We start from the raw sequence: 25,476 nt of genomic DNA, 5'->3' as shown, positions 1-25,476 counted from the left end.
AACTATTATCCATTATTATAAGGCTTGTAGTGGAACTGAAAAAGGCATTGGATGAAAAATAACTGGCAAGTCTTATGAAAACGATAGGTCGTCGAGGTGTAAGACAAAAGCCGCAGCATCAATTGGATTGCGATAAAAGTAAGTGTGTAACAAAGGCCGCGTGTAGCGGCGGTCCGCGGGGCATTGTTTCTGGTCCGGCGACGGCGGCGGCGGCGCACGCGCACCCATAGGTAAGGCGGTAATTAGCTCCATTGTGGATGTAGCGATCCTATCGACGCCGCGAACACTTCCGATGGATTCAAATACCTGCTTTCCACTCATTGTTTACTGATCGCACAGGGTTACTTGCCTATACAAAGTACATACCTACCAAGAAATTTTCTAACCTGCAACAGTGGAATCGTATAATAGAGTAAAGACCAATCCAATCCCCAATTGACAATGGAGGTCTATGAATGTGGGACTCTCGTAGCTTATTATATACCAACTTTGAAAATGCGTGAACAGGTATCTTTTATGTTTATTACTTAACAAGTGAATTTCCATTAAGTAAAAGGGAAGTAAAAATCTGATCTTGTTTTTAAAGATTAGGCACTATAAAAATAACAACATTCAGCATCAAATTGTAGAAAGCAAATTGATAACCTTTGACTCTCCGGGGTAATTACAAAACTATTTAGAGTATGTACTTTCTAAAACAGACACAGAATACGGCAGCAGTTAACCAAGCTCGATATAACTAAATTACGAGCTTATGAAAGCAAATTGGACCGTCCTTTATATTTACCAATTCGATCCGAATGACTAATATTCGTAAATAGTGGTCATCAGACGCCTGTCGGGTATTAATCATTTAGTTTTTGCATATGGAAGATAACTTAATTCGAGCGTTGGTTAATATAAATGTTCTATCGAAATGTCTACACGGGGAAGTGAGTTTCATACTTGATTGCTCTTAATGACGTTTTTTGATATAATCATGGAGTATCTCCTGTATAACTATAAAATCATTTATCTTATATAGATTACCTAAGTACCTGTTTATAAAAACTTTATATACATACCTCCCACAAGCCGTCAGAAGCCACTCTAATATTTGTGTCCCATTTGAAGAACTGTCAGTAGGGAGTGCATAATGCCAACAAACGTCAAATAGCAATGTTTATTTTTGATGAATAAATACTCTACGGTAGATTTTATAATTCCCCAGCTCATTGCGATCCGACTATGGTAATCTCTTGAGTCTACTTTGTCGATAAACATGGAACATTCAATGTCATTTTGTACTCGCAGAAAATTTAAAAAGATGTACGCGATAGAAACTCGCCTGGGGCTAAAATTGAAGCAAAGTATTTTTTTTCGTTGAAAGAAAACTAAGTTTGCGTGTAGTGTGACTTGGTTAATGTAAACAGACATGTGAATATCATGAGCCGCGGCACTTTCTCCCCTGATGGGCCGTCAATCACGACGCTTAGAGAAGCTTTTCCAGTTATCACTGCATATAAGGTCACGCCGGAGATTAAGTTCAATCGTATTTGTAAAAGTTGCGGACGTCTCATTTTGTATCTATTAAATTTAATGTACTTACTGGACGTAATGTAAGTAGATGGTGTTGAGAGCCCATGAAGTGTAAGGTACTCTAGTTTGGTATTGGACCAAGATAATTAATGTTTGTAAACTTCCGGTGTTATGTGAAGTGCTGGGGGGTTAAAAGGCCACAACAATTTAGTTAATTTCAAAAATATTTTCATTGCGCACTTAATTTTATATGCGTAAGGTAAGTAAGTTGTAGAGTCAAATAAAAACAAAGTTTTCAACAAAGTAGATTTTGATATGGATTTAATTTTTAAATCAACTTCTTCTTCTTTGTCCACCCCTGTTCCCAGTTTAGCTGGGGTCGGGTCTCCTTACACGTCTGCGCCAGAAAGCTCTGTTCTGGCTTGTCTCTGTACTCAGATTTTCCAATTGAATCTCTTTCTGCATATTTGACCACCAGGTAGAAGGCGGTCGGCCTCTTCCGCGCGGTCGATCAGGTATGTTTAAGGCCTTCTTGACGGAGTGGTCGTCTTCGCGTCTCAGGATATGGCCGTACCATCGCAACCGGCTTTCTTTCACCTTTTCCACAATCGATGCAACCCCAAACGAACCCCTGACATATTCGTTTCGCACTCTATCCAGTCGAGTCACTCCTCCCGCCCATCTGAGCATTTTCATCTCGTTTGTGTGGAGTTTTTGTTCATGTGCTTTCTTGATGGTCCAGCATTCAGCTCCATACGTCATGGCTGGTCGTACTGCCGTCTTATATATTTTCCCTTTTGTTCGGATGGGCATTTTGGGGTCGCAGAGGACACCTGTCAGCGATCTCCATTTGAGCCAGGCAGTGTTAATTCGATGGTCCACATCCTTATCAACATTTGCATCGGCGGTAAGCACAGAACCTAAATACTTGAAATTGTCCACTTTGGGCACGACGTGGTTATCTATAAGAATGTCACAGCCTGTTTCAGCGGTCCCTCCGTAGTCGCATTCTAAATATTCAGTTTTACTCCGGCTTATACGAAGTCCGTGGCTTTCTATTTGTGTAACCCATTGACTAAGTGACTTCTGAAGGTCTGGTGCGCTTTTCGATATGAGGACTATATCATCTGCATAGAGCATGCATTCTGGCGTCGGTTTTTGAATGCCGCGCGTGATATACTCCATGCATAGATTGAACAAAAGTGGGCTCAGCGCCGATCCTTGATGTACTCCCACTTCTACGTTGAAGTACTCACTGACGCCAGCAGGGCTTTTGACGCACGTCTTTGTGTTCCTGTACATGTCTTGGATTAGTGCTATATAATGCTCTGGAATGTTTTGAGCTCTCATTGCCTGCCACACTAGTTTTCTGGGCACTCTATCGAAAGCCTTTTCTAGGTCAATGAAGACCAGGTACAGATTTTCTCTGTTCGCACGGTGTTTCTCCATTACTACTCGGATTGTCTGTATGGCATCGACAGTTGATTTGCCTGGTCTGAAGCCATATTGGTTTTCGGATATACATGAGCAGTTGGTTATGCGGGAGGCAATAATTCGTTCGAATAGCTTTAGTGTGTGCGACGTAAGCTTTATCCCTCTGTAATTACCGCATTGTGCAATATCTCCTTTTTGTTTATATACAGGACATAAGGTGCTGTATCGCCAGGAATTTGGGATTTTACTTTCCGCAATAATACAATTGAAGAGTTCAGTCAGCCAGTGTACACCACTTTCCCCCAGCATTTTCCAGATATCTGCTGGTATTCGGTCCGGGCCGGTAGCCTTATGGTATTTTATTTTAGACACAGCCTTCGTCACTTCTTCTAATGAGATGGCGTCAATGGGTCCCTTGGCAGGTGGTAGATAGGGCAATGCTGTGCTGGGGAATTCTTCGTTCATCAGTTCCTCGTAATATTCTCGCCATCTTTGACTGATATCCTTATTTGCTGTTAGAAGCGTACCTTGGGTGTTTTTAATGTACTTGTTAGATTTAATATCAAGGGTGGACTTGTAGCGTTGGCGAGCTATTTTATAGATCAAGTTTTCATTTTCTGCATTTTCAAGTTTTTCATAGAGCCTCTGTCTAGATTTTGCCATGGATTGTGCTACTGTAATTTTGGCAGTCTTCTTTAGGCTCTTGTATTCTAGCCGGTCTTCTTCTAGTTTTGATTTTTGCCACACCTTAAATGCATCTCGCTTTGCTTTTATTAAATCCTTAGCACTTTCGTTCCACCAAGCGGCATCCTTATTCTGACGTAGTGCGCCACGTGATATTCCCATGATCGCCTTAGCCTTCCTGACACAAAGGGTCTCGAAGTCAGACCACCTCTGGTTTGCCGGTTTTTCGGTCTCAATGTCCTCAGTCACATAGTTGTGTACCCACTCAGACAACCGTAGTCCATTAGAGGTGTGTAGATCCTTCCACTTTATGCTCTCTGTTCTGTCTACGCATGTACGTATGCGCTTCGGTAGACACATAATTGCGACGAGTAACCTGTGCTGTGATGTGAGCGCATTTCCTGGGATCACTTTGCAGTCTTTATAGAGCTTGCGGGTGTTGTCGCTGGCGAGGATAAAGTCGATTTGTGTTTCGTGATTAGAACATTTATAGGTAATAAGATGATCTGGTTTCTTTCGGAAGCACGTGTTTATAATTTTTAATTGGTGCTTTACTGCGAAGTTTAAGATGTCACCTCCCTGTTGGTTTGCGGCGCCAGAACCATACCCTCCGTGAGCAGCGCTGTGCTGGGTGTTTCGTTCTCCAACATGCCCATTCAAGTCTCCACCAATGTGGATATATTCTGATATGGGTATGCTTTGCATAACATCGTCGAAGTCCTCCCAGAAATCCAGTTTCTCTTGTTCGGAACAGCCGGTTTGTGGTGCATATGCTGAGATAATGTTGAATGGTAGCTGATCATCCATTGCTAGTTTTATGGCTATTAGCCTATCGCTCTTCCTGACCACATTGATGATTCTCTGCTTCAGGTGTTCGTCTAGTACGATACCTACTCCGTTTCTCTTGGTATCGACTCCATGGTATACTAGCTGGAATCCATTGCCTATATCCCTAGACTTTGACCCCTTCTACTTCGTTTCCTGTATGCAGCAGGCGTTGATTAGTCTAGTCTTCAGGATTTCACTTAGTTCTCTGCTGCGCCCAGTCAATGTGCCGAGATTCCATGTTGCAAGTCTGAGTTTGTCAAAAACTTTTGGATGCGAGTGTTGGTTCTTGTCATGGCCGTCGCTTCTGGGGTACGCCCTAGCATTACTCGTATTCCCGGCTTCCATTACATCCACGTCGCTTAAGGGGGACGCCCTAGCATTTGACTTACTCATTCTTTTATCTTTGTGTATCATGTTCGTGTAAGGAGTATGAAGGTTTGGCTGAAGTTTTATGGCCGGTTGCCACCTGACGCCAAGGTTGTGCTTCTCCTGGAGACATGCGGGAGCCGCCGTTGACCCTGATGGGCTCTTCCGCCGCCGTCCCTTCTGTACGCCCCAACCTGGGTGCACAGCACTATCCGCAGCCTCTGCTCCGATTATTTCGAAGAAGCCTGCACTAGGGGTTTGGTGTCGAAGTATCCTTCTCCTTTTAATTTTTAAATCAACCTTTTTATTTTTTTATATTCTTTAATATAAACTGGAGTAAATGTAACAATGAAGATATTATTACGTCAGTTTCCAGGTAAGTACCTTCGCTATCAAAAGCAGGGTAAAAGTAGTTCATTTAAATTATGTCCGGCACACCCTTAACCCGTTTTCCAATTATTATTTTTTTCCAATTTCAATTATAATCTTCTTCTATCGTGTGGGCTGTGAGGCGAATTACCAACCTCATCAACCCTGGTGTCAGGGTTATTATTGAGCCGCCAAAGGCCCCTGACATGACTTATGTAACGACCACCTACTCCGAGACCAACGGCTTAACGTGCCTTCCGAAGCACGGATCATCTTACTTTTGGACAATCAGATGATCAGCCTGAATGTCTAATGCCTGTAAAGTGATTTTTGTGATATGTCGATACCGGGATTCGAACCCGGGACCTCCGGATCGTAAGCCCAACGCTCAACCACTGGACCACGGAGGCCGTTACTAATGACACTTACTTTACTATTAAATGACCTCTATCTTATTTATTACATCTTAATTTTTATCGGCTTTTTCACCACTGTAACATGAAAAGTACTAAGCCAATTTTGATGAAACCTGCACTATTCCATAAGTTGAATGTTACATAATCCAATAAAAAAGAATTATTGCAATATATAATATGAATTACTATTTAGCAATAAGGCCGCCGTTTGTGCTTTTCTTGTGACTTTTGTAATTGTTTTTAGTGTTGTGTTTATATGTGCAATAAAGCGTATTGTATTGTATGAATCGAGCTCTAACGGCTTCATGTTGCCCACCAACATTAAATGGCTTCCTTCATACAAAAGACATCAACGAGTTCATTGTAGTTATCCCATAATAATGATTTTATGACTATTTTACGAATTTTATATCTTTAAGCCGTTTTTTATGAAACTTGCAATATTCCTTAAGATGGTCGAAAATTTATTGCAAAAAAGAAGAATAAAATTATTGCAATACGATTTCTAGTTGCTGAGTAATGCGTGGACGCGTGGACAGGATGTTAGTGACATCGTAACGAATACTGAGGAAGACGATTCAGATTATGAGTTGATATCAAGTGGATTTTCTGGAAAGTCGGAAAATTCCGGTTTTTTTTAATTATATTTTCAGTTCCATACTTTTGCGACGAAAAATTCTACTTCAGAATTATGGTCTGACTCGTCCGTCAAAGCCTATTCATTACTATAAATTAAAGGCAGCACAGGCAGCGAATAATTAAAAATGAAATAAAACATATAAATTGGGAAAACGCATGAATTATTCGTAGTTTATTTATTTATTACGTTTTTCAAATGTAATTCCACCAACTTATTAATTACACAATGTAAAACAACTTAAAACTCGAAATGTAATTACTTAGTGTACAAAAATCTTATAAATATTTTTCGGGCTATCTTATACATGAATTTCCTTTGGATTTTACAGCAATTCAAAACAATAGAAAAATCAAATCACATACTAATTTCAAAATCACTCATATTCAATTTTATTTTACATCTAAAAGAATAACCAGCTGTCACACTGTACAGCTGTTTCACATAATGTGTGTATAATATATTCTACACAAAAGCAATATTCATTAAATAAATAATTGGATTAATAAATATTCGGAATATTACGAGTACTTAGCTCTATATTTTGCTTAGCGTAGGCACAAATCACTAATCAGAAATGGAGACAAAACTGAGCAAACCCTACTGAACTGAGTGTTCAAAACTCCATCCAAATATTTGGCATACGCATACAAAATTGGCCAGGAGATCGTAGGTGGTAGCACTGCGATATTTTGGCATTCTCATTTACGGAGCCTTGGAGGTAATCTGAGCGAGTAGGTAGTCAAGACATGACGACAACGCGCATGGTAGGTTTACTAGAGTCCCATGCACATAAATGGAGACCACACGCTGCTCCTAAACGCTTTCGTACCACAGGATAGATTCCACATCCCAATAAATTTAATGACACCTATATTTTTATAAAATATGCGCTGCTTTAAGGCCTACTTACATGACTCTGCTACAACACGGCTAATAAAATGACATTCAAATACGGGCTTTCAGTCGTGGTCTTGCAATATAGTTTATATTGACAATATAAATTAGCTGTTGGTCCCGGCTATTGGCCGTAAAAACACCTCTACCAACCTGCAGTGGAGCAGCGTGGTGGAGTATGCTCTATACCCCCTCCGGTTGATTGAGGGGAGGCCTGTGCCAAGCAGTGGGACGTATATAGGTTGTTTATTTATGTATGTATGTATAAATTAGTAAATAGCTCGATGGCAGCAAGCTTTCCACCATCAGACTGCTCGATAGTTGACCGCCAGCAGTCGTTTCAGTTTACGCCCGGTGTTGGGTGGGAGCGGTATTGGAGCAGCGTCGTACGTAGAGTTGATTTTGGAGAATTTGTATTGTTTATTAGAGTGTGACACATAACGTCACTGGCATATATTTACTTAAACATAATTTATAAGACATTTACTTTTTGGGATCTCTGTAGACGCCCATGAAGAGAACGGAGTTAGTTGGTCGTTCATACAGGATGTACACGAAGGGAAAGTTGGCCTTGAACAGGGTGGGGTCCGCGGGCCGCGACGATCGGAACCCAAAGATCACAGACGCTGCTGCTGCGGTAGTACCTAGTAAAGATAAAATCGTGTGAACAGGCAACGCAATTTCATATGTAGAGTTCCACTTCACCACTAAACTCCGGTAGATGCGGCATTAGTGGCGCAAAATGTGCATACCACTAGTGAAAACCACATAATAGCCGTTTCGAAAAATCACATTCTGATGTGATTTTTTTCAACAAAACCTCGATTTCTTTCAATTAGTGACATTCCGGGTAAAAATTGAGATTGAAACTAGCTTCTGGGCGCCACCTCACTCGCGTCAGAGTACTGCGGAGCAGAAGGCAAGAGGGAAACCACTGCTCTATTTTTCCCTAAAAAATATCCTGGAGAGGAATGCTACCCGACAAGAGCGTGGCTCTTAAATTAGTGATGATGAAACCGGCTTGTCGATTTGTTCTATTTGTTAACAAAACCACAAAGTTGTTCTATTTGTTAACAAAAACCACAAAGAGATTGCTAGTTAGCAATAAGGCCATCCATTGTACTATTTCCATTTCTCTTTTGTTTTGTACCGACGTCTGTATTTCCTGTATGTGCAATAAAGTATTTGTTAAGTTATTCGAATATCATTTTTCAAAAAGGCGGTCAAGTACGTGAGTCAGCTTATTTTACCCTGGATCCGGGAGATATCTGACCGACGCTACTACTTCAATTGGTAATATAGTACTAACTTTACAGCAGTGTATCAGGATCAGAACCAGGCCCTCAAACTATAACTTCAAGCCAAAAACAGACACATACCCTCCTCATCGACTTGGATCTTGGCCTTGTGTATGGCGTCATCAAACTGCACGCCAGACGGCTCGGCAAGCGTGCTAAAATTCGCTGACGAGCTGAACAGGTCGCCCACGCCCATCGTCTCCAACACCTGGAATAGCCAACATTACAACAAATTAGTATTTCACTTTTGAAATTGGTCAAATCTCGAACTTAATCAACTTGAGGCGTATAAGATACGCCATTCCTCGCCAGCTAGTCTAAAACTGTGCATTATACCTACTCGTAAACAAAATGGGATAAAACTGTCTATAAGTATTGCAAGCCTTGGCCACCCTTGGCTGTAGCTTACCTTTATTTTATCGTAACTATAACCCAAACTCCACCATAGGCTGAATTCATACACAGCTCAACGCTACTTAGCATTGGTTGCCAATTCGGCAACCACTGGTCTTAAATCTGGCTCTATTTCATTCTTGCATTTATTGTAAGTGAAGGATGGCACTAGTTTAAGAGTTGTCACACGAAACAGCTGTACTCACATCTCTAAGAGGCAGAGTCCTCTCCATGGTGAACTTAGGTATCTCAACGATGACTTCGCGACCCATGTAGCTCTCTTCGACCACAGCGGCCAACCGCTCCGGTGTCAGTTTGGCTATGATGTTGGACACACCTGGAATATTATACGATTGAAGTGATTAAATTATATTTAAAATCGTTTATAACATAACATAACAAATACTTTATTGCACAAACAGGAAAAAACAAAATACAAAACAAAAGAGAAATATTCAATTATTATTATCAATTATAATTATTTTATTACATTTAATTTTTTTTATTATTATTTTCTTTTATTTATTTTTTTTTATTTTTAATTATAATTATAATGATTATTTTTATTTTCAATTTCATGTCAGGTGATGTACCATTTAAAGGAAATAAACTATTTTGATTTGATTTTGCTATTCTAGATTGTAGCTACTTTTGCTTAAAGCGTGACGATCTATGCGTCTACACTGTTTTAATTGCACACAGAGGCTCTGAAATGTTGGAAGACCATCACGCCCTAAGCCCAATATCGTTTTTGATGGTTCTGGTTCAGACCAACGTAGATTTTGTAGTTGTAATACTGACCTTCCTTCATGGAGTACGGTGGAAGAAGGATGTACATGCTGATGTCTTGTCCCTTGTAAGGCAGCTCCAAGATTTGGGCACCAAGCTCGTCACTCACCACTGTACACAGGAAAGTAAACGCATTTTAATTATTAGTTTATTGCTTCTGGAAGGCTGAGTACGTTAAGCAGTTGGTCCCGGGGTAGGTACTAGCCCAAACGCATCCACTAACCCGCAGTGGAGCAGCATGGTAGTGTGCTCCACATCCCCTCCAATTGATTGAGGGGAGGCCTATGCCCAGCAGTAGGACGTGTAGGTTTATGTTATGTTGTGTTATCATGTCTTAGGAGCAAACAAAACGCATAGAAGGTGTTTAGCTGTTTATCTTCCTGGGCGTGTTTTAGCAACAGAGGGATTGTATTGTTACATTGATGGACAATTATGCTGAAAACAGAGACATATTCTTAAAAATCGATCTTATCTGTTCTGTATTGGGCATTATAATTCCAAAAAAATTAATTCTGACAGCGCATATAATTTGAAAGAATCCTGATGTGCATTTCAGCTATAATTATTGGTGAACACCATACGGTTCGTCGTATCCATCTTATGACATCAATGCTTTTTCTTATGCCTTATGCTTTTTTTTTCTTTTCCAATGTTTTTTGCTTTTTTTTTTAGGCAATACGAGACATCATTAATGCCTAAAGAGCTTGAAGTGCGCCAATTAATTATCAAATTGCATCAGCGAAACAGTTGTCTGCGACAGGTAAGTATCTATAAGATGTAAGACTCACTGTAATGGAAGGTTCCTTTCTGCTTCATGAAAGGCACGATGGTCTGACGCGTCTCGGAAACGAAGAAAGCTTGCTTCTTGGTATTCTCCGCGGGGAACTTGGAAGCCCAGACGCCCTTAAAGTAAGCGGCGTTTGCGAGGACCAACTTCGTAGAAGTGGATACGGCATCGGGAGGCAGCAGATCGTTGATGTTGTTCTTAGTAATGCGGGATACCCACTTGTTGATGTGCTCGCGAGCGTAATCCGGGCCGTCCCTGAAGTTCTGTAAATTAAAATATACTTAAGTATTTTATAGCAATTTTAATACAGCAAGTCTGGGCAAAGTGGAGGAGATTCAGTAGATATGCGAATCATGGGCGGATCCAGGGGGGGGATCATGGGGTCATGACTCCCCCTGGGCGACAGGTTGTGTCACGGGGGCCACTGCGATTGAATCGTAATAACAGCTCATCAGAACCTCTAGGTGGTATTAAAAAGGCCATATTGATAAAATTCATCTAGAAAAGCAATATTGCTATTTGACATCTGATGACATTGCGCACTTACTTTTATATGCGCAAAGGTCAAATTAAAATATCGCTTTTTAGATGAATAGCAACAATGTGCTTCGACACTGTCAGAATGGTCATATTGTTAAGCGACCTATGGCCATAATTTTATAAAATAAATAAATAACAGCAATGTGGTCTTTTTAGATCCACAGTTCTTCTTCTAAGAAGTCGAGCAAGCACTGCCTCACAGCAAGGCTCCTGTCCACGTACATCTTGTTAGCGGTGGTGAAGTCTTAGGCTACGTTCACACGGAGTCATTTTTCACGTATATCGTATACGAGATTTTATCGAATATCGTAGTGACAGCCAAATTTGTATAGCAATATTTAAAATCGTTCACACGGCGTCTATACGAGAAAATCGCGTATTCGAGACATATTTTTTACCGTATACCGTAGGGTCTTACCACCGGGAATGCGAGATTATCGAAACGATTTTAACGAATGCGATACTCATTGGCGCTTGCGTTTACGTTGAGAAGTTCACACGGACAAACTGGTTTCTCGTACACGAGACGCACGCGGGGGCAGGCAGCCGCCAGTCGTGTTCGGAACGTCGTTTGCTAAGGTCGTTTGTTATGATGGAGGACGGATTGCCGATTACGATCGAGTCATTTATCACGCATATAGAGGATCGACCCATAATATGGGATAAATCATTATTAATCATTGTCACGTGTACGGGATGACCGTATACGAGAAAAAACCGTGGGCCTCGCACCGTGTGAACAGCCGTCCCGTATACGGTACTCCCGTAAGCGAGAAAATATCGAATCGAATAGTCGCCGTGTGAACGTAGCCTTATCATCTCTGTTCCTTTTTCCCTGTCTGCCTTGCTTGTTGTCATCAAGTGGATCATATTATGTACTCACCAGAGCCTCCAGTTCTTCTCCAAAGAAGTCGAGCACGCACTGCCTCACAGCGAGGTTCTTGTCCACGTACATCTTGTTAGCGCTGGTGAACTCATAGCTGTCACTGTTATTGTTTGTTTGTCTTGAACGCTTGTCCACCTTGTATGCAGTCATTAAGTTGATCTTGTCCTGAAAACAAGAAGCATTATTTAAGTAGACGTGAGAAGGATGGATGATGATAGTTTTCCGGAAACAAGTCGTTTAAGTTCCTGATGTTAAACTAGGGAGTGGAATTCTCTGCCGTCTTCTGTATTTCCGAATGCATATAACCCGGGTGCTTTCAAGGCCAAAGTGAACAGGCACCTTCTGGGCGAGCTCGCTCCATATTAGGCCTCGTCAATGCCTTCGGGCAAGTCTGGGGCCAAGAGCAAACCGATCAAAGGTAAAAAAAAGAAAATTAAAACTCAAGGAGATCGGTATTCAAGTCGACAAGACAACTTTCTTCAAATGCAGTACTTATAACTACCCACGAAGGGGTTAGTTTTCTAACACTGCTATATCCAACGTTTTAACAAGTTGTAAATATCATTGTAACCATGTGAAATAAGCTCTGTAATGCAATATTAAACCCTTACCAAGCTATCAGCAATTTGCAGAGACTTCTTAAGGTCCTGCTCGGTTTGTCCGGCGGTGGAGAAATATGCGAGCAGCAGCGACTGGTACACGGAGAACGGAGAGAAGAATATGTTATCATCGGGAACCGCCTTGTTGATAGCGTTGAACAGATTCAGAGTAAACTCCAACTGGCCCTTGTACAGAGTCGTGCGTGCTTCAGGGTCCAATTTCTTTGAAGAATCATCTTTGTAAAAACACTGACTGTTTACAGTCGATATTAGCAAAAAAACAGCTGCCGCAAATTTTAACATGATGAATCTGAAACAATAGAAAACTATTTTAGAACACAAAATACTGCATGCGTTTGTTTTACTGAATAAACTACTACTGCTACTAAGCATTTTTCCTGTTCCTAAATGTTTGTATGTTTTATTTGTGTGCAGTAAAGTTATTTGATTTGATTAATAAATAAAATAGTATCGTACGCATTAATTTGGCGAATAAATTGCTGTTGGACAACTGTACTGTAGCTCTACAAAAAAATCATTGCGGATGCCAGTTGACACCGACGTTCATTGTCCACACATTGCGCAATTGTCCATGTGGCTTGAACAAAGGAGCGTGGCAATGACAAGCGAGTGCGGTGCACACAGAGTCCATCTCTGGTTGCAACATTTCACCGGTGCGGGCGCTTTCTCCGGCCGGCCGAGCAGAGACGCGGAGGGAGGAGAGATTAGGGGGGAGGGGACGACGACAGCGGCAGCCGCGGCGGCGGCGGCGGACGGGTCACGCTTCTCGGCAACCGTGATCGAACGCCTGTCAGATCTGCCCTTATTTTGATTGTTTGCAAAAACTTTCATATTCATTATACCAAAGCCTCAACTCGGCCGGTCTACTCACTCTGCGTCGAGCGGCCGTCCCGAACGGTCGTTTGTTCAGAGGTCCAGAGCTGCGCCCCGCAGCTCCCCGCGCTGCGCCCCGCAGCCCCCCGCCGCGCGCCCCGCGCCCCGTGCCGCCATTGTCTGCCGGCTACCTGCTGGCGTGACCCTGCCGCCATACATTGAGCCAACAATAGTTCTTCTCAGAACTTGCTGGCTTATCTAAGTTTCAAGGTTAAAATAACGACTGTTATTTTACAGTTGCATCGATCTTAATTTAAAACCACAGTTTCGTGGTCCTCAGTGGATACCTTGCGGTGTTAACTAAGCTGAGTGGGACGTGGCCCTGGGGCGTCCGCTTGCCTCACTTTGAGGCAGGCATATCACCCGGACGGGGCTAGAACCACCGGCCTTGGGGTCTACCCTAGTCGACTCTAGCTGTCACCCGGGGTAGAGTGACCAATCTCTACCCCTTATTCTTTTCTCTTCGTGTTTCGGGGTGTAAAAACCCTCCGCACTTAGAGCATAGGAACCCTCTTGCACAATAAGATCGGCAAAGGGATACCAGCTTAGGGCACACCATAAGCACACATCCTCTTTGTTAACCCCAACCAAAGAGGCAAAACTCACTCTCACACACCCTCGAGCAATCCCACTCGAGTTGCGAAAGTTAGCGAGCGATCGCCTCAGAGTTTCTTGCGCCGCTTATTCTCTGAGGAACGCTTTTGCGAAGCGGTAGTAATTATTCTATAGCAGATTGGCCGTCCCTTAAAAATGGCCGACAGCTCCGAGCTGTGGGCCGAAATCGGTAAACTCATTTTGACGCATATCCTAGCGGATAAAAGCAGCGCGCTTTACGCTGAGATATGCCGTTTAGTACCGCAAGTTGCGGCGTTAACTTTGCCTTCCGCGCCCCGCGTTGATAGCCCTCGTGCCGACCGCGCTTCGTCACCCAGTCTCCCCGCGACCCCCTGCCCCACCGCGTCCTTCGCGTCGTATCCCGGCCCTGCCCGCCCCACCGCGCCTCTTGCTTTGTCCCAATCGCGCGCGTCATCTCCTTCCCCTGCTTCCCTCCTCGCCGGTGACGATGAGGTATCGTGCGATGTTCGTATGGACGTTGCCGAGTCCGATTCGTCGTCGGAGTGTGTGGAGTCGTCCTCTTCGGAGGACATATTCACGCTCGTGGAGGGCCGTAAGGGAAAACGAGCCCGCCGTCACCGTGAATCTGAGCCTGCTAAGGTTCAGAAAACGTCCTCGGGAACGTCGATCCCCTCTTCCATCCCCGAGGTCCGTAAGGTCCCTTCCAGCCCTTCTAAGGCTGTCACTGAAGTACAAAAAGGTCCCACCCCTCCGCCCTTGTACATGAGGGACAAAAATAGGTGGAACGAAGTCTCCCTTCGGGCGAAAGAGGAGAACATCATAATCACCAGCGCCCGCACGACCCAAGATGGGATCAAAATCCAGGTCCCGTCATCTTCTGAGCATAGAAAGCTCACTTCGATTCTGAAAGGTAGAGGAATACAATTCCATACCTACGCCCTCCCGGAGGAACGTATCCTCCGTATTATTCTAAAGGGAATCCCTAAGGAGTGGGAAACCACTCTTGTTAAGGAGGACCTTATTAAAAACGGTTTTCCGGCTCTCGAGGTGCACCGTATGCACCGCGGTCGTGGCCAAGTCCCGTACGACATGGTCACCGTTATATTAGAAAGGACGGATGAGGGCAAGAAGATCTTCAACCTGAAGACTTGTTGCGGTCTATCTGGCCTTAAAGTTGAAACTCCCCATAAGGGAGGCCCCCCAACGCAATGTCATAGATGCCAACTTTACGGGCATTCTAGTAGGCATTGTCATGCCAAGCCTAGGTGCGTAAAGTGCCTAGGTGATCACGCTACCTCGGATTGCCTTAGAGGCAAAAACGAGGTGGAACCCCCTAGCTGTGTGCTGTGTGGTCAGCAAGGTCATCCTGCGAACTATCGCGGATGCACCAAGGCTCCACGCACCCACCATAAGGTAGCTCAACGAAGGGCAGCCCGCGCTGCAGCTTCCCAACCCGGTCCCACTAAGGCCCATATGGCCCCTTCCTCGCACTCTACTCGCGATTTCCCGGCTCTGCCACTCACGCAAACCAAACTCGCGCCACAGCGTCCATCCGCATGGATTCGTCCCCCGGCAATCGTCCGACCCACAAATCCGCTCCGCGCCCAACCTAGTAGCAACTTAGGTATTCCTGCAGCCACTCTTGCGCCTCGTCCGGTTCCTGCGATGGCCCCTCAGGCCTCTGCGTTTCCTGTCAACCAGTTTAGGGAATTTAGTATTCTCTTTAAGTCGGCCCTTAGTCAACTTGACAGTTTATTAGACTCCCTGTCCCAATTTAAAGCCTAATAATGGATTGTACGAATAAAAGTAGAGTCAAACCGCGTTCCCTTACAATAGGTTTTTTCAATGCTGATGGCATCTTAGGTCAACGTGCAGAGATTCACGAGTTTGTAAAACATCATCAGGTAGATATTTTATTAGTGCAGGAATCCTTCCTCAAACCTTCTAATCGCGACCCCAAGATGGCGAATTATAATTTAGTGCGAAACGACAGGATCTTTGCGCCCAAAGGGGGCACTCTCATTTATTATAGAAAGTCACTTCACTGTATACCTATAGACCCGCCTGCCCTCACTGACATTGAGGCTTCGATCTGTCGAGTGGGCATGACAGGACATCAGCCAATCACACTAGTGTCGGCTTATCTATCTCCTAATAACTCTAAGAGGTTACTTAGAAGTGACCTCGAAGCCCTCTTTAATCTCAGTAACTCAGTCATAATTGCTGGCGATCTTAACGCTAAACATCTTTCTTGGAGTTGCTTAACAACAAACACAAGAGGCAGGGTATTAGAAACTCTAGCCGAGCCCCTCTATTATGATATAATAACACCATTGCAGCCCACTAGATATCCCCCTGACTTGAACCACAGACCAGAAATACTCGACTTGGCGCTTCTAAAGAACATAAACTTACGTCTATGTTCTATAGAAGTACTACACGAGTTACAATCCGACCACCGACCTGTTATATTAAAACTAGGCTCCCGTTTAGACGCCCCTGATAATCCAGCAACCCCTAAGACAGTACTGGACTGGGAGAAGGTGGCCGAAGGCCTCCAGTCTTCTAGTTCAGTATACTTAGATAGTATCCCAGTAGAAATAGCCTCCTTAGAGGAGGCCTCGACAGCTATTAACTCCCTCACGGATCACGTGAGGTCGGTTTTGAATGAAAGTTCAAAACAGGTTCCGGAGATGGAAGACCATCGCTGGAAACTGCCTACCGATATCCGTGATCTGCTAACGGAGAAAAACGCAGCCACCCGCGCATATGATTCCAATCGCACCGAGGAATGTCGCCGTCATTTGCGTCTCTTGCAGCATACTGTAAGAAAACGTATTAATGACATGCGACAGAATCGGTGGGATAATCTTTTGAGCGGCATTGAGCCCCACCACCAGGCCATCTGGCAGCTGTCTAGGTCTCTTCAAAAGGATACGGTTGTTCCTACTCCTCCTCTCAATAGGCCTAACCAACCCCCCGCTTTTGACGATGACGAAAAAGCCGAATGCCTTGCCGACAGTCTCGAAGCCCAATGTTCGCCCAGTACTCTCCCTATCGATCGTAGGCACCTCTCGACGGTGAACTCTGAAGTTCAGCGTAGGGCTTCTGTACCTCCCACCGATCCTCCTCTTCCACAGGTTACTGAGGAAGAGGTACTAGGTATCATCAAAAGATTTCATACCCGAAAAGCCCCTGGCTCAGACGGTATCACGAATCGTGTCCTTAAAAACTTCGGTGCTCCCCTCATCTGCTTACTAACGGCAATATTCAACGTCGCCATGAGCAACTGCGTCTTTCCACAGCAGTGGAAAGAAGCAATTGTAATTGGTATACCAAAGCCTGGGAAACCTAAAAACGAACCTTCCAGTTACCGCCCTATAAGTCTCCTCAATACCATGGGGAAGATTTATGAGCGGCTCATATTTGCTAGATTACGGGACTACGCCGAATCCAATAGTCTTATTCCACCAGAGCAGTTTGGTTTTAGAACCAAACACTCCTGCGTTCAACAAGTGCACCGTATTGTTGAACATATCTCCAGTAGATTAAACTTAAAAAAACCTGTCGCTACGGGAGCGCTCTTTTTCGATGTGGCGAAAGCGTTCGATAAAGTCTGGCACAACGGCTTGATCTACAAGCTTTATTCACTGGGAGTGCCAGACCGTCTCGTGCACATCATACGAGACTTCCTCTCAAATCGAACCTTTCGCTACCGCGTAGAAGGGACGCTCTCGTCACCGCACCCGATACATGCCGGAGTCCCACAAGGCTCCGTCCTCTCCCCTTTACTATTTTCATTGTATACTAGTGACATTCCCAAATCCCCTAATACCGAATTAGCTTTATTTGCGGATGATACAGCCATCTATTCTTCGTGCCGTGGTCGAGTTATGATGACCGGAATCCTCCAACGCGCGGCCAATGCCTTGGGCAAGTGGTTTCGCAAATGGAGAATCGAGGTAAACCCGGAGAAAAGTGCAGCGGTGTACTTTTCAAAGGGCTATTATAACACGCCACGGTCACGCCGTCAACTTAAAATCATTAAGATGTTTGGCAAGCCGATCCCTTGGGAGGAGCAAGTCAAATATCTCGGCGTAGTCTTAGATAGACGTCTTACTTTCAAGGCCCATATCAAACGTGTGCGCGATCGCGCCGCGTTTGTAATGGGCCGTCTTCACTGTCTTCTTAACAAGCGAAGTAAATTGTCCCTTAGGAATAAGGTGAAAATCTACACGACTTGCATCCGTCCGATCATGACCTATGCAGGGGTAGTTTTCGCTCATGCGAGTCCCTCTCAAATCCACCGTCTACAGGTAATACAAAATCGTTTCATGCGGAAAGCCACGGGAGCTCCGTGGTTCCTTCGCAATGAAAATCTGCACATTGACCTAGGTCTGCCAACCATTGCCCAATGGCTCAAATTAGCTTCCAAACGTTTTTTCGATTCTGCTCCGCACCACCCAAATCCCCTGGTAGTTGCGGCTTCCGAATACATCCCGTTTAGGGACGGTACTGAAAAGTATCGGCGTCCGAAGGACGTAATATACGATCCCGACGACCCGATTACTCTAGCCATAGAGGCAGCCAATCAGCTCGCGACACCAAACACTTCAGGACCCCGATACCGACCCCGCCGGCGTGGTCGACGATTTCCCTCATTCAGCGCTTATCGCTATCGACCCACTAGGGTCGATTAATTCTTTCAAATATTTTTCCTCTTAGACGACGCCCTGAGCCGAGGTTCGCGCCCAACTGGGCACCCTCAGGCCTGTTGTCTTAAACGTTGTACCGGGTGAGAGCCTTCAGCGCTCCCCATTTGTCCGGCCAAGTAGTTAATGCCATCTGCGGCAAATCTACAATAAGTCACGTCAAAAAAAAAAAAAAAAAAGGCCGGTCTACATCACTCCGATATAGTAATGCAAATCTTCACCCGGAAACTCGTCCATTAAAGTCGAGGGCATTTGTCGACCGATCCATCATGGCCATGACACAGTTTAATGGTCAGTTAACTGGACTCTTTTAAATCGGATCCGTTAAACTCCAAAATCTTCACCGGTATGGCTGTAGTCGTCATCGTCGTTAGGATTATTGTGACGGTAATTTGGAGGTCAGTGGGTAAGCTGAGAAGGATGACCTTTTCCGATATCTGTCTGAAACGTTTGAGGTCGAGTATTGACATATGTTTCTACTTTGTATTATTGAAAGATGCGCGCGGACCGTTGAAAGGCGGAGTCTTTGGCATACTAAATGAAAACGACGTACACTTCACGTAGTTAGACTTTTAAATGATTATGAACATGAAATCTATGTATTGTTTTACGTATCACATACGAGGTCGTAACGGGAAAGATCATATGGAGGTATATTTATGTGGAGGTCCTCAAGTAAAAGCGGATGTCCCTGATGCGCTCGGCATCAGTCACACCTCTAGCGGGAATCCCCAACAGAATTGTCCATGTCCAATTTTCTGTTTAAGTCCGACGTTGGCCTTACACGGCCATATGCATGAGGGTCACTTATTGACACAATTATATACTTAGCTACCTATAAATAAATAAATAACCGCATTCATCTCGCTTCCGTGGCACATTATAGACCGAATAATTAATATACGAATGAGGATAATGCAGTTTTATATAGAATCAATCATTGTGCAACAAATAAAACCGTATTCTCCTATATATGACGTAATTGTGTTATTATATATCTATACATGTACAGATAGTAAATAAAATTTGCATATTAATTATTGGTGTTATTGTAAAGTAGATAGGTAAGGTTTCTTAATAAACTCTGTCTAAATTTAATAGTAAGTAGTACATACATATGTAGAATTAATTAAAAGTATTAGTGTAAATCAAAATAGCATTAAGGAAACTATTAACAAGACGCAGTAAAAAAGTGGTAACGTTAAAGTTCAAAGAGATGTAAAGAGTAACTATTTGTTGAGAGGAGACTACGACCAGTTACTGGATCTTAGGCAAGTGTAATAATATTATAATAAAAAAAAACTAGGTATGTCGCGGTAGGTATTTCCCATCTAGAAGTACTCATATAGGTACACAAGGTGATGCTGTCCCTCTGTCCATTTAAGCCAATATCATGCGCACTTATGAGTCACGTTCGTGACGTCAGAGGAAATCCCGCGCAAACGCACAATCGCCGTCAATCAGGGCCGTCTGCGCATAATACGCGGATTTTCCCTCCAAAACTAAAGTCTTTGGAGAAAGTTTTCGCGTCATTCTCGACACATTTATTACACAACAGCCTGACTAAACTGCGGCGGATCGTCAATGATGGTTTAAAATAACGACCATCGTGTTTACTAATTATTCTGTGCTGCCTCTAAACATGATGTTGAATGCTGTATTTGGGAGAAGAATTTGGAGTGTTTATAAACTATCCTAATAATAAAGAAGGATAAATTATATTCAAGTTTACTATAGAATTCCAGTCTTCATATCTGTCCAGTGCATAAGGATTATAGATTTGTGCAAAGTCAGTAAGTAAGTAAAAGAAAAAACATAGTTATTAAGTAAGTACAATAAGTTTCTTATGATTTTTATATTTACGATGTAATTGTCAGGAGAGATATTTTAAGATGATGTATGCCTACTTTTGCGACTTTTTTAGTTTGTTTATTTATATCAAAACTGTTTGTAGAGGTATGCATGTAAAATATATAAAACCTACAAACGTAGAGAAAATTACGACATTCACAGTATGGAACCAATTGAGTATTTTCTTTTAATTCATATATAAAATTAATATCCATTTTAGAATTAGAAAATTGTTATGGGCGATAGGTTGATCCCTTGTGGTCAAGGTTCATAATATTAATATTAGGACTTCGTATCAATTTTGCCTGCAGGTTGTCTTTACTTGTGGCCCTGTCCAACCACTTATAACAGGCATGAGTATGTGTATATCATCATCGATTTAAGAGCCACGCTCTTGTCGGTGCAGCATTTTCCATAATACTTTTTTAGGGAAAAATAAGGCAGTGGTTTCCCTCTTGCCTTCCCTCCTGTCTGACGCAAGTGGGATGGCGCCCAGAGAAGTCTATTATAAAGCCTTACTAGGACTCCTGTCCTCCGTCTCTGAATAGTACTGACAGTTACTGTTGCCCTCTGTCAGGTTCCAGGTTACAATCCCTGTGACTTGCCCCTTCCGTCCTGCATTGCCGTACCGATGGCTCCCATCTTCGCCTCTGCAACCGTTGAGGTCTTCAAACTTATCCCTGGGCAAGGGTTCTACGTTATACTCCGTAGATCTGGGTCCCTATTCGAACTCAGCCACCATTATTGTGTTAATGACTCTTTAAGATATTTTATTAATGGAGAATTATAAAAAAGAATTTTAGTGTAAAAAGGAAATGAATATGACTACAAGACATATATAAACTCACGCCTATTTCCCACCGGGGTAATCCGAGACTATGGAATTCCATTTGCTTCGATCCTGACTCACCGATGGGTGACAAACTTTGTTAAAAGTCCCCCAATAATGAAAAAAAACTCTTTTTTTGCTTTCTTCACATTCATCAGTCGTTTCGACTGCAATAGGCAGGTAGATGGTATACCTATCTACATTCCCTAGACAGAGCGTTGTAAAACAATAACGTCTGTTTGTTTACTAATAACACGTAACCGCATTGAATGATGGCAGACGATTGTAGATGATATTATGATAAAGTTACTTATCAATATATTTAGTAGGTACCGACTTACCAACGTGATTAAGTTTTATAGACCAAATGGTCTTTTAACAATCTAGTAATTTAAGAGCCCATAAACTTGTATTTTCCGCTACTAGGTTTTTTTAAACAATAACTCACACGAGGTACATGTCTACATTTCGATTGAGTACCTATTGATTCAGTTAGGTAGCAGAAGGTTTAAAAAGGCTACAATGAAGTAATTCAATTTAAAAAAGGAATATCGCAAATTGACATTCGCGCATACAAAAGTAAGCTAGTTCGACATTAAATACAGACTTTATTCCCAGTCTCATTGTTCGATGCATCAGTTTTTTAGTAGATCGAGGCCGCATGTTTTTGTACTCGTAACGTTTGCATAACCCGCTGTGGAACTATACGTTACCGGAATAATAATTATTTTTGTTTGGTTATAACGGAGCATTTAAGAGCAACAATGCACCCCAGGTTTTATTTTCAGGTTCCTGGGTCCCCGAGCACGATTCAACCATCGATACTAAGCGACTTCGAACACTTAATGTACTTAGTAAGTGAAGATGTTCAGTGGTTGGTATTTCTTTATTTAATGGATCAGTCAATAATTATTGATAACAAAGCGAATAGACTCAAATTATAAATTTTATTGGGTTTGCACCTCCGAGTAATAGATATACGCATGGTAGAGTGGACTTTACTTATTCGTTTTGATGTTAAATGCAAGCATGGAAATCTTGCAAGCAGTTTCATATTTACTAGTAGTAAGTAGTTATGATGTAAAACCAAGTAATAAGTAAGTAACTATCTTTCCAAGTTGAAATATTTTCCATTGCATGACAGGTAACGGTATGCCTTTTTAAAAACTCTAATCAACACAGAAATTGAAAGAAATTCAAAGTGAAAACTTGATTACAGATTCAATGAAAAGTGTCGGATTGAACTGTCATGGTCAGTTAATTCATATAAGTTACACTTTAGAGTTGTGAAAATTCGTCATAGTAAATTAGAAAGCGTGCACGTTAATCCGCGACCACCTGAAGCCACACTCCGCTCTATACAGCCAAGTATAAACACGATATCATGTAATAATATCTGTTAAGTAACTGCATAATAATGAGCCGTTCATCCTCATTAAAGAACCAGAACAAGCTACAAATAAAATCCAAGGTATTAAACAAGTTGGTTCGACCGAGCAGATGATGAAAAAATATAAGCAAACAAACTCTACTCACCTCTAGTTATCCTTTCACACGCAATTTCTCCTGAAAAATTCTTCTTACGATGTTAGAAGACTGAAGACTTTTTCATTTATTTTAAAATACGAATGCTTCACAAACTTAGGTTTAGCTGCGTTTTAAAATGATTAAGCGGTGTTGTAGAGTTGAGTGCGGCACGTAAGGTAGCGCTGAGACTCTGAGGCAGACTGAATGGGGGCCGGTCGCTATCCTCTTTTATGTTAGTGTTGGTAAACTGGTATGCGCCTGCGGCCGCCATCGCCCGGTGTCAACAGCAGCATGTAAGCAAAATGAAAACTAGGTATTTTATTTAATCGCCCACACAATAGAGTAGCGTAAAAAACGTGTCTATGATGATAACAATCTTATACTATTAATATATGTAATGATGAACCGTTACTTTAACAGAGAGCCAATTCGCGATGAAATTAGAAAATCGCTGGTTGCACTGTTTTTAAGGTCCTATTGTTATACACACTCGTTGATATATTGTATGTAAGTTGCGGGTCTAGATATTTTAAGGTCACGTGACTTTCAAGCTGCTGCGGAGGCTTGAAATGTGGGTTCTAAAGATACGAGTACACTCTGTATTGTAAGAGCTTCTGTAACTAAATTGTGCTATTCTGAAGTTTTAAAGACAGACAGAATAGTGAGATCGGTGTCACTACACATTTAAGTCAGTTGTTTTTCGGACCAGACTGAAATATAAAATTAACGCTATGTAGATAAGTACCTATTTCTTCTACGCAAGTTTAAGATCTACTTATATCTAAAGGGACTGAAAATAACATCAAGCCGAAATAGATCGATCTTATTATGCTGAAGTATACCACCTAGTCGAAGATTAGTCTTTACTCTAGTGCACACTCCTGTTATACCTTGGGCATAACAAAACGATTTCTCGTAATTACCGAATCTTAAAGTCGTACGGTATATTAGCTTCCACTTCTGAAATAATTATTTGTATTTCCGAACAGTACCTATCTACGTACTTATTTCTGCTACTTTTTGCGCATGCTCGTTAAGTATCATTATATCCTGTGACCGTCTTCTACAGCTATTATTTGAATATCTAGATAAGTAAACAGTGTAATTATACCTAGGTGTATTTTATACATTACATACATATATAGAGCATTTAAGTTCGGGTACTTAGAGTAGTTAGTGCGGAAAACTCGAGTAGGTACCTAGTAAATGGCAGGACGGATGATTACCAGTACATAATTAGCTACAGTAGGTAGGTAAGGATAATTCAGAGAACATGCATGAAAATCTACATCATTGTATTCGGAAGTGTAGAGTCACAGTTTAGTAAAATTAAGTACGTGGTCATCCGACCGAGCCCTTGGCTATCAATTTACTAAGAGTACTCAAACATTTGCACAGCAATGTCAAAAGTGCTGTAAGTTGTCTTCTATCAATTATTAGTTCTGCTGACCCTATAGCGAATTAAGGGCGTTAGTAGTTAGTTAGGGCGGTAGGACAGAAGGGCGGCACAGGGACTGTAACCTGGAAACTGACAAAGGGCAGCAGTAACTGTTAGTACTATTCAGAGGCGGAGGATAGGAGTCCTAGTACGACTTTGAAATAGACTATTCTGGGCGCCATCCCACTCGCATCAGACTGAATACTGCGGGGCAAAAGGCAAGAGGGAAACCACTGCTTTATTTTCCCTAAACAGTAGCATGGAGGATGCTACGCCGCCAAGAGCGTGGCTCTTAAATTAGTGATGTGAGTTTCGGCACGCATGCATAATGATTACCTGACGAAAACGCGGAAAAAGAGAAAAATATGTTGTCATGTTAGGATACAATTCCTATAAAACCACATTATTACGTATCAGAACAGAAAATTCCATCCGATATAATATAAATCGGTATCTATAATCAGTAAGTAATATATAAGTATATAAGTTATATTAAAATATTATATATAATATTTTCTCTACTCACAAGTTCTATAAGTACATCATAGTGTCACAGGCCTTCGGTTAATTGATAGAGGGATTGTGTTGATATACTTACTCGTAAGTCGTCATTTCAGGTCGCACCAATAGTGACTGCAAGGTGTCCTTTGATTACTTGTGACTATGTCTATCCCAATAGGGATTGCAGGCGTGAGTTTGTGTAAATGTGTAGGTATGTTATCTTCGTCTATCGTGTGGGCTGTGAGGTGGATAACCAACATCATTAACCCTGGTGACAGGGTTATTATTGAGCCCCCAAAGGCCCCCGGCCGGACTCAATAACGACTATCTAGTAAGTACTTCGCAACCGGGACCAACGGCTTAACGTGCCTTCCGAAGCACGGGTCATCTTAATTCTGGACAATCATGAACTAGGGATCACAAAGAGGTTTTTGTGATTTGCCCCACCGCGATTCGAAACCGGGACCTCCGGATCGAGAGCACAACGCTCATCCAATGGACCATGTAGACCGTTATGCAGGTATGTTATAAAATATTCTCAATATTTATTCTTATCTGTCGAACTTCGCTGTCGAAGTACAAAATGAAAGGCAGATGTGGGGATAAACCGATTGATGTATGTAGGTAATTATGCCAGGTATTTCGCCTCACACAACATTATAATACGCATATCTTTAGCCCCTTTTCGGATATGAAAAAGTTTGTAC

The 25,476-nt window shown here is 42.4% G+C and overlaps 1 protein-coding gene across 2 annotated transcripts; it reads right to left on the bottom strand.

Annotated features, from left to right (window-relative positions):
* Positions 1-6,429: 6,429 nt before the first annotated feature.
* LOC126381834 (serine protease inhibitor 88Ea-like) lies at positions 6,430-24,903 on the bottom strand. Of its 2 annotated transcripts, XM_050031345.1 has the most exons (9): positions 24,867-24,901; positions 22,840-23,139; positions 12,454-12,751; positions 11,840-12,007; positions 10,418-10,679; positions 9,642-9,740; positions 9,047-9,177; positions 8,529-8,655; positions 6,430-7,793 (listed from the first exon to the last, which is right to left on the bottom strand). In XM_050031345.1, exons 3-9 carry the CDS (start codon positions 12,742-12,744, stop codon positions 7,633-7,635), a joined length of 1,239 nt encoding a protein of 412 aa, XP_049887302.1. In that variant the 5' UTR covers positions 12,745-12,751; positions 22,840-23,139; positions 24,867-24,901; the 3' UTR covers positions 6,430-7,632. The 2 variants fall into 2 exon arrangements, with proteins under 2 accessions (XP_049887302.1, XP_049887301.1); XM_050031344.1 differs by lacking the exon at positions 22,840-23,139 and having other exon boundaries at positions 24,867-24,903.
* Positions 24,904-25,476: the final 573 nt, after the last annotated feature.

This window comes from Pectinophora gossypiella, chromosome 3 (genome assembly GCF_024362695.1).
Source record: "Pectinophora gossypiella chromosome 3, ilPecGoss1.1, whole genome shotgun sequence".
In the NCBI taxonomy this organism is placed as follows: Eukaryota; Metazoa; Arthropoda; class Insecta; order Lepidoptera; family Gelechiidae; genus Pectinophora; species Pectinophora gossypiella.
Note: the sequence above shows the minus strand (reverse complement) of the source record. Positions and strands in the feature narration are given on the sequence as shown.